Here is a 9,951-nt window from a genome sequence, read left to right as displayed (position 1 = left end):
GGGTGGATGGCATGGCGCAGACCGAGGGTCTGGCCGCCGCCCACCGCCAACCCCTGCCGGAGTGCTGCGGGAAGCCGACGAGAAGAGGGAGACCGCAGCGCCACCCATCCCACCCGCGCCGACCGGTCCGCCAGGGGACAGCCGACGGGAGGAGGGCCGCCGCCGCCGTCGCCCATCCCACGCGCGTCTGCACCGCCAAGCATCGAGGAGGTGGGGATCCGGCTGCCGATCTGCACACGGCGACGAGGAAGGGCCCCCGCCGCCGCCACGCCCCGAGGGACTTTGCCCCCGGCGGCGCTACCGGCGGCGGCGGCGGCGGAGGGCGGGGTGCGGGATGGTTAGGGTTGGGGGCGGAGGGTTGGGTGCACAACGGGAGTGCTGATAAGTATTACCCATGTTTTAAAATATAAGCCTTTTTAGAAATGGAGATAGTATTTTTCTCCATTTTCCGCCATATCATTGGTACATGAAGGAAATTGTTTTCAAGACATAACTCTTCTTTTTTTTTCTGGGAAGAGAGCATCAATGAAAACTAGGCATTAATTGGTCTACTCTGGTGAACGGGTAACTTATTTCTGTGGTGTTGGGGCCCAATATATTCTTTTCATGTGTTTTGTTTGGTCTTATGGAGAAATTGGAACTTAATGTAGTTGAGACATGTGTGTCACATTACATAAGTTGTACCATATAATTGCTATAGTAGTATTAATATAGCGGGAAGAAAGCCTGTTTGGAGAAGGTATACAAAACCAGTAAAATTCCATATTCGAAAAAGGACATACTAGAGAACCAACATGTGGTTTGGTGGTTAGAATGACAGTTGCACCTCCAGCCCACCAAAGTTAAAATGACGGGTTTGACACTTTAGTGTCTCATAAAAAGACGGAATATTCTTCAGTGGGAGGCGACGTTTCCGTCGACAGCGAGATGCATGTGGTGACTTCATCAATCTCAAAACCTGTCGAATGAAGTTTCCTTAACGCAGTCTCTCAGAGGTGCTCATAGGGGTAGGGTGTGCATACATTCATAGGGGTGAGTGCATGTGCGTATGTGTGAGCGTCTACGTCGTCTATAATGTGTTTCTAAAAAAAACTAAAATGACCCGAAATCATTGGCTAATTAACCACAACCCTTTTGTTTTAACAAGGAAGGTGATAAATTTAACCAAATTGGGTTTCCCGTTGATTGTACACGAAATGCAAGTGGCTGAAAGAGAAGGAATTGATGTTAGCAAGTGGAGAAACTTGATCCACTAGCTTAGTTGCTCCCGTGAGTTAGTGCTAAGTGGGTCTGGCAAGTACTTGCATCATATTCACGATATCAATGGCTAAGGACGATCTCTCTATGGTGCCATTAGATTTTTTTCCTTGCCAGCTTAGCTGCCGGGCTCAGCTATTAGCACAACAACTAGTACACCATAGGTTGACTCTTTGGCGCTAGGATTGTTTTTTGACATTTCTCCTTTGAGCTTCTCTTTTTAAGGGCTTAGCTAGTCTCGTGACGTTTTCTATTTTCACAAGACTCAAGGCGTATTGGATTTACATGCCACTTTCATTTTCTCCGAACACTCTTCAACCTTGGGACATGACGAGTTCAGACCGCATTGCAACTACAGTAGTAAAGTCACCACTCCATTATTGGCAAGGCCTTCCGAGCCTCATCGGATCGTACATTAATGGTGGTATATTTTTCACTTGATAAAGTTTGGTCTTTTCTCCAGAAAACATTGTGTATGAAAGGTTTCACACCTCAGTGGCATTACTTGATTGCACATTTTGTTGAGGGAGGATCTGTTGAAATTAAGGTCAATAATGATATTGGACACCATTTCGAAACTATAAAGGGTTTGCGGCAAGGAGATCGCTTATCCCTTTTATGTTTTAACATTGTCGCGTATATATTGGCTATTCTTATTGCAAGGGCAGAATAAGATGTTCAAGTAGGCGGACTCATACCTCATTTAGTTGAGAGGGGAGTTTTAATACTACAATATGTCGATGACACGATCCTATTCATGAACACGATCTAGAAAACACTGTTAATATAAAATTAATTTTGGGTATACTCGAACAACTCTCAGGACTCGAGACTAATTTTCATAAGAGTGAAATATTTTATTTTGAAAAGGCCAAGGAGATGGAGGAGCAATATAAGGAAATCATCGGATGTGGAGCTGGCTCTTCCTTTTTGATACCTAGGTATCTCAATCCATTATAGACATGGTTCAAAAAAGCGTACGCCTAGGTACGCTTAAGCGCGCTTAAGCGCTGAGCGGTTGCCTTCGCTTCGCTTTTGGCCTAAGCGTTCGATTAAGTGAGACAGGGAATCTGGTCATATTTTGTGCTAGAATCTCCTCTATGCGAGTGTTCGTGTGTTGCCTGTGTTGCTCTGCTCCTTGCTCGACGCATTGATGCTATGTTAATTTGATTAGGTCTTGCTTAGCTGCTTGCTACTCCAGTACTGTTTAGCTGCTTGTTTGTGTTTGTTACATTGTTTGCTTAGCTGCTTATTTGTGTTTGTTACATTGTTTGCTTAGCTGCTTGTCTCTATAAGAAAATTGGAGAAAAACCGAGGCTAACCAAGGTAGCATTACATGCTTAAGATAAAAATTTACAGCATATTATAGGGTTATATGTGCCCATTTTGACTTCCTGTTTCATGTTGTTTCATGTTCGTACAATTTTAGCCTGAGCGCTTAAGCCGCGCTTAAGCTCTCTTAAGCAACATTTCCTCTAAGCAGTGCCTCACCGCTCGCTTAGCGCCTAGCGCTTTTTTGAACCTTGATTATAGATGATTATTAAAAAAATAATGAAACCTAGTGGAGACTCATTTTGGGAAGAAGATCGGCTGCTAGGAAATAAATTTATTATCATATGGCAATAGATTTGTGCTTATAAACTCTGGTCTAACTAGATTGCCAATCTTCATGTTATCTTTTCTAGGAGAAACCTATAGGGGTACATAAATGATTATATTTCTATCAGTCTCGTTTTTTTCTGACAAAGCGACCAACACAAATGAAAATATATACCGACAAGAAGGAACATCATCAGCTGACCCAAAGACCAATGTGTTCTTAGGATCGAAGTCCTCGACATTACATATAAATGTTTGCTCTGTAAGTGGTTGTACAAACTTTTAAACGAGGAGTTGTGTGGCAGGAGCACCTGCATAACAAATATCTTAAACATAAGACGTTGTCACAAGTGACTGCTAAATCAACTAATTGTCAATTCTGAGAAGGGTTAATGAGAGTTGAAGATGAGTTCTTTAATAGAGGTCCCTTTAGTGTAGGGAATGGCGAAAATGCTCATATTTAGGAGGATATCTGGTTAGGGGACCTTAGCAAATCAACAGCATCTCTCTATAATGTTAAAGTTATCCTCTTAAAATTAAGATAATATCGCTATGTGAAATTGGAATGGTTGTAAGAAATGTGCTTTTTGTGACTCTGACTAGTCTATTAGCCATCTCTTTTTCACGTGTCCATTTGCTCGTCTAATTTGGAGAGTGGTTCATCTTACTTTTAGTATTCCCCCAGCCGCTAATGTTACTTGTATGTTTGGTAACGGGCTCAATGCATGGAGTTGAAAAGCAAACTAATGTGCGTTTGCGGTTTAATATGGGCTTTGTGAAACTGCAGAAATGATATGGTTTTTAATAAAGGTGGAACCGCTCATTTTGTACAGGTTATCTGTATGGTTATTTATTGCATCCTTGAGTGGTCATACGTGTTTCGCCGGAGGCGCAAAGGGTGGCTAGCCGTTTACTAGACGTCTTTATGATGCGTAAGAACTTCCCTTTTCATTTATTTCGCTGGCTGATTTTTTATGTACACCATGTACGATTCATGAATTGTAAAACTTCCTGTATCTAACACTCTGAATAGTGTAATAAAATAATGTGTGCACCGATTAATGCCAAGGCTAGGACTTTGCTCCTCATTTCGAAAAAAAAAACTTTTCACTCGATGAGTGACAACCACAAGGGATTCTCAAGTCACTGTAGCGGTAGTTCAATCTCACCTCTAGTCCACCGGTTAAGTCTACCAACGAGTTGGAGTGTTATTTGAGTAGTAGTGATTTTAACTATCGAAAAAGAAATATTCCAGGGCAAGTGAATCCACAAATACACAGGGGCTTATGTGCAAAACCGGCCATGCACAACTAATCAATACGCTAATGCCCACCTGGTGGCCTCATACCCATAGTCGCAGTCTCGTACAGAGAGAAGAAGAAAAATCTCTCATATGTATGGGTCATGATCACACTAAGCCAGAAGAGTGCATATACAAAACTAGCTAGGGGAGAAATAGATCCACGACAGAAATATATATTGTGTCTCGTCATAGTGTTAGGCTCTCACACCTCACCAAGATTCAGTGGCCGCCTTTACCAACAACCGGAGTGTTAGCTAGCCTCCGCCGGCCGACCGTCCGGCCTCGCCAAACTCTTCACGTTTCGCCCGTGAGCTAGCTCCCCTTGCTACCAAGCGCAGCTAACGACGGCAGGCGGCGGTGCCGGTGTGCGTCGATCATACATATATGGGGAACGCGCTGGGGTGCGCCGGGCTAGGGGAGCGGCTGGCGGCGGCGGCGAGGGACGGCGACGCGGCGGAGGCGCGGCGGCTTCTGGCGGCGGACCCGGGCCTCGCGCGGTGCACGGCCACCTTCGGCAACCTCAGCTCGCCGCTGCACCTCGCCGCCTCCAAGGGCCACCACGAGGTACGTACCTAGCTGCGCGTACGCACTAGCGAACACATGCATGCTCGTGGCGTCGACGACTCTGCCGATCGATTTTCCCCACGGTCTTTTACCCGGCCGGCCGGCCGGCCCGTCCTTGATCCGGCCATACATGTGGTAGATTCGTCCTTGATACGGCCGGGGAGCAGGTTTCCAGCAACAAGCATAAGTGGTCAAGAATCGACCGGTTCATTCAGTCGAGTATACATCGCACAATTAATCGAGATTTTTGGTGTTGATTCGCAAATAGCAGTAGTTAATTAGGTCACGTCACTTTTTTTAATGGCATATGGGAGAAAACGCCGCCCTTCTCACGAAAGAAAGAAGGAAGCAAAAATAGAAACATAGATAAATAATGATCTACTCCATTTGAATCCCGGCTAGCTAGCTAGCCATTTTGTTTCAAAATGGAGAGCTCTAGCATAATGCATTAGAGTCCAAACCAAGAAAATAAAACTTAGTTCCTGCATCACATCAGGTGGTATTTGTTAGAAGCACCCAACACGGCGTGTACAAATGTTTCCACAACCTCTTATATAGACAGGAGGTATATAGTCTTGTAGAAAGAGTTCAAAATAGAAGGCATCGAAAATAGCACATGACAAGGATTTTTTGGTGTGGTTGTGTGTGATTTCTGGGTGTCTTGTTGATGAAGTTAGTAAAATTGATCATCTTAGCGGCATATATAGGCAGTAGCGGGTCGATTGTATATGTTGCACATTTCGTCGTAGCAAAGTGTATTAGTGGGAATGGGAAAGATAAAAGTGAAGTGAATTCAAAATTGTGATCCCTCCATTTATCTAGATACATACGAAACTAGATAAATCCGAGTCACTTATATATTTCCAAACGGAGGCAATACAATTCTTAAAATCTTTCATGCCATCTCTGAGAAAATACGTTGCCTTTTTGTAGCCACGCATCTACTAGCATAATCACCATAGCTTTAACCAGACATGAATAATTTGATGACGAGCTGACACGTTACCTGCTGAATCGACCTCCGGCTGGTTAACTTCCAAAGCGACACGGCTCATTTCGGTTTGTGGCAAAACCAGGGGCAAGAGTCGCTGTTAGAGAGATGTACCACCAGACGCAAGTGGCTTTAGAGTAATTAATTGATTTTCTAGGGGTTACTCTCACCCGATGTGAGAATGTGCTGATCTGTACTGGTAGATCGACCGGAAAGTTTTTGTTGACTCGATTTTCCTGTCGTGTACGTCGAGGGAAGGGCATATATATGTAATATGTGCACATTTAACATTGGACAGCGACGCCAAATTTAATGTTAAAAAGTAGATGTAGCGTGATATTCTTTAATTTTTCTTTATTAGGAAGTGAAAAATAAAAGAAAGTTCATGTAAGAAAAACCACTGAAGAAAAAAGCATCGAATATTCTGGAAGGTTTATCAACATGTCATACGGAGGAAAGTACATACATTTCTGCAAATATATGTACACCCAAGCTGCCTGCATCCATGTGTTAATGGCCGTCGCATCAGAATAGCATCACAGCAGGGATTTTGACAATTCTGTCCGAACGATCATATCCATCGCCAGCCAGCCAGCTTGCTTGCTTAAGGCCCACGTGCAGAATTAGTTCAGCTTTTGCATGTCCGAGAAAAAAAATGAAGCAAGCTCTTGTTCTGAACTTCCGACATTTATCAATAGTACAGCCAACTAGCAAAGCTGCACCCATCCATCCATTGATCCATGTTTCAGAACAGCATCACAAGGACTTTGACAAATTCCGATCATATCCACCGGCCGCTTAACTGTTTAATTCCCCAACTGTCACCAATCCTTCAATAGAGCAGCCCTAGATGATCAGTCAAATTTACTTCCACCTAATTAGTTCATTGGACGATCGTGTCACGTCAATTAAGCTTTTGCGTCCGAGATAAAAAAAAAAGAGCTCTTGTTTAATCAATGAAAATGGGAAGTCTTTTGATTTGTTTCAAAAAAAACAAAGTGTAGCCCAAACTACACGTAGCTTGTTTTTGAAAATATAAAAAGGAATTTTAAAGATTCAAAATTTCCATAAGAAATTCCATATGTAGAGAATGAAGTGTTCTATCAACATGCAAAAAACAGCTCCAAAAACCTAATATCCTTGGTTGCACAAAAGTGATAAAATATGACATCTGAAAATATGAACCATGCACAATTTCAAGATTTTATCATTTTGCATAGTCAAAATAAGCTTTTTGGAGTTAATTTCTTCTTTTGTTTTTGCATTTTGATAAAATACATCATTATCTACATCTAGGATTTTTTTTAGAATTCTGTATAACTTTAAGATGACGTTTTTTAGTTTAATAATAAAATGAGCTATGTCTAGCTCGTGCTACAAAAATCTACGCTCAGAGCTCCTGTCCATAACTTGTGATAATGATAGGATCTGTTAACTAACTGACTGTTCCTGTACTGCGCGTTCTGCAGATCGCCGCCTTGCTGCTGGAGAACGGAGCCGACGTGAACGCCAGGAACATATACGGACAGGTCAGTGAGGTGAACACCACTGAATAACACCCAAGACCCAACGGCTACCCACTGCATTTCATTTCTAGATCTTATTCATGAATTTAATTTTATGGGTCGATATGATCTATCTCGAGTTCAATCTCAAGTCCTCAACCAACTGTGTGCCAGTCTCTGACTGACGCCGACACCTCGCAAGATCGAGCTCGTCAATGCAACGCTGCTCGGTCGTGTTGTGTCTTGTCTTGGTTTATTTTAGTGTTTGGTTTAATATATCTTTATGGAACCATACCGTACAATAATTTTGTGCATCTGCATAGCAAGAGTGTAACAGAGAAATTAAAAGGTTTCATATGCCATGTTTTAATCTGCATTGCATGTAAATAGGTTCTCCTTGCCCACTTCGGTAAAGAAATCCTGCAATATTCACTCTGCTTGTGTTTTTCTGCATGATTCAACTGAAGACGGCGCTGATGCAAGCGTGCCGTTCAGGGCACTGGGAGGTTGTCCAGACGCTGCTGGCCTTCAGATGCAATGTACGTTCGTTCGTCCGGTGAAGAATCACTGGCCATCCAGCTGTTCTTGCAGACCATTGACCGAGAATTTGGTTCTGATCTTTTTTAGCTGTGGATGAATTGATCAGGTGTGGAAGGCGGATGGCCTGAGCGGCCGGACGGCGCTGCACGCGGCGGCGGCCGGCGGGCACGTGAGGTGCGTCCGCCTGCTGCTGGCGGACGCGGGCGGTGGCGCAGCTGGCGACAGGGTCCGGTAAGCAGGCTCCGCGTCAGAACGCCGGAGACATTTTTTTTTTCGTGTCGGCGACGATCGTTTGACCTTGGCTTGCGCGTGCTCTGCAGGTACGTGAACAGGGCGGCGAGCGGCGGCGTGACGGCGCTGCACCTGGCGGCGCTGCACGGGCACGTGGACTGCGTGCACCTGCTCATCGATGAGCACGCGGCCCTGGGCGCGCAGACGGCCCCCATCGCCGCGGCACCCATGGCGGCCATCGGCGCCGGCAGCACGCCGCTGCACTACGCGGCCTCCGGCGGCGAGGTCAAGTGCTGCCAGATCCTCGTGTCCAGGGGCGCCGACAAGATGGTCGCCAACTGCAACGGGTGGCTGGCGGTGGACGTTGCCCGGATGTGGAACTGCAACTGGCTGGAGCACGTGCTGTCGCCCAAGTCGCACCTCACCGTCCCCAAGTTCCCGCCCTCCGCCTACCTCTCCCTCCCGCTGCCCTCCCTCCTCGCCATCGCCGCCGACCACGCCACCACCTCGCCACCGTTCATCCCTGCAACCGACGAGGATGACAACCACGAGGACGCCTGCTCCGTCTGCCTGGAAAGATCCTGCAACGTCGCCGCCGAAGGTACGATCGACCATGCTCGGTTCGTTTGCTGTCCAGACTCCAGACCTGTTCATGAACTAATGATGATCGTCCCACCTCTATGTGCAGTGTGCGGTCACGAGCTGTGCCTGAAGTGCGCAATGGACCTGTGCACGGTGATGAAGGCCTACGAGGTGCCCGGGCTCGCCGGCACCATCCCGTGCCCGCTCTGCCGGAGCGGCATCGCCTCCTTCAGAAAGGCCATCGCGGCCTCAGCATCCGACGACAACGACGTCCTGGACATCACCCTCGCATGCGCGTGCGCCCGCTGCCAGAACTGCCATGGCGGCGGCCGGGAAGTGGAGAAGAGCCCCGTAAGCTCCTGCCGGTACTCTACCGGCCGGCAGAGCTACGTCGGCGGCGACGGTATGGACTCAGAGGCCACCGCGCTTGCCCTCTACTGCGCCCCGTTCGCTGCCCCCGCGGCCATCTTGTCCTGAGATTCCTGCCGGATCAGCTTCATGGAAATCCATGAACGTACAGGTTCACATGATAGTCGTAGTAGTATGCAATATATGAATAGATGCAGACGTAAACCATTCGATTTGTTGTGTTTGGGTTGTGAAATGTACATAGTATAAGATACGGGATAGACACATTCTTTTCTTCTTGTATAAATTCGGTTTCTTGATCCCATACAAACTAGTGATTCTTTTCCAATGGTGTAAGTGAAAGAATATTCGAGAACCGGTCCATCACGCCAGCGCAGTGGGAGGAGCTGGAGACCCTAGACCTTTGATTCTCTATCTTGGCCTTTTCTATTCCAAGTTTTTATCGGGTTTTCTTGTTGTGTTTGACTAAGTTGAAGCTATCAAGAATCTTCGATGGTGCATAGTACTTAAATCATATATATTTATCCTATGCCTTTTGTTGTGAAGTTGATCCTTACCACCATTGTTAATACTCCACCGGAAATTAATTCCAATATACTCATTGTCTTTGACAATTGATAATCTTGTATGTGGTTGAATCTATGGATCACCTTCACCTTGGATTGCTTCTTATTTCCTTATTTTATTTTCAAGAAATCTTTGTTGCTCCCATGTGTCTTCCTTGTCCCTTTGAAAAATCATTTGATAAATTCTCTTGATTCATATCAAGTGTTTGTTTTGGAAGACAAATCTTTTCCTTACGGTACATTGTGCCATTGTGAAAAGTGTAGAGGGTTTGGTTTATTTGTTTGAACCTTGCTCTTTTGGGGAGTTTGCTATCTCATTCCTTCTTACATATTTTATTTGCTTGAATGAGATAAATCTTTGAGCATGTTTGCTTTATTTCATCCTTTATGCTCGATGGTTTCTTCTTAGTTCATTTGTTGAACTTTGTTGAACAAATCTTTTGT

The 9,951-nt window shown here is 45.3% G+C and overlaps 1 protein-coding gene across 2 annotated transcripts; it reads left to right on the top strand.

Moving 5' to 3' along the window:
- Positions 1–4,241: 4,241 nt before the first annotated feature.
- Positions 4,242–9,307, top strand: LOC124685008 (probable E3 ubiquitin-protein ligase XBOS36). 2 transcript variants are annotated; one of them, XM_047219279.1, is made up of 6 exons: positions 4,242–4,723; positions 7,184–7,243; positions 7,687–7,758; positions 7,866–7,990; positions 8,080–8,591; positions 8,679–9,307. In XM_047219279.1, exons 1-6 carry the CDS (start codon positions 4,544–4,546, stop codon positions 9,047–9,049), a joined length of 1,320 nt encoding a protein of 439 aa, XP_047075235.1. In that variant the 5' UTR covers positions 4,242–4,543; the 3' UTR covers positions 9,050–9,307. The 2 variants fall into 2 exon arrangements, with proteins under 2 accessions (XP_047075235.1, XP_047075234.1); XM_047219278.1 differs by having other exon boundaries at positions 7,184–7,252.
- Positions 9,308–9,951: the final 644 nt, after the last annotated feature.

This window comes from Lolium rigidum, chromosome 1, assembly GCF_022539505.1.
Source record: "Lolium rigidum isolate FL_2022 chromosome 1, APGP_CSIRO_Lrig_0.1, whole genome shotgun sequence".
Classification (NCBI taxonomy): Eukaryota; Viridiplantae; Streptophyta; class Magnoliopsida; order Poales; family Poaceae; genus Lolium; species Lolium rigidum.
This window is presented reverse-complemented; position numbering and strand designations above follow the sequence as displayed.

Bases quoted from the DNA above. Each gene is read 5' to 3' on its own strand.
- LOC124685008 (XM_047219278.1), top strand. From the start codon at position 4,544: ATGGGGAACGCGCTGGGGTGCGCCGGGCTAGGGGAGCGGCTGGCGGCG. The intron at 4,724-7,183 runs GTACGTACCTAG...CGCGTTCTGCAG, and splicing joins CCTCCAAGGGCCACCACGAG to ATCGCCGCCTTGCTGCTGGA. The intron at 7,759-7,865 runs GTACGTTCGTTC...TGAATTGATCAG, and splicing joins TGCTGGCCTTCAGATGCAAT to GTGTGGAAGGCGGATGGCCT.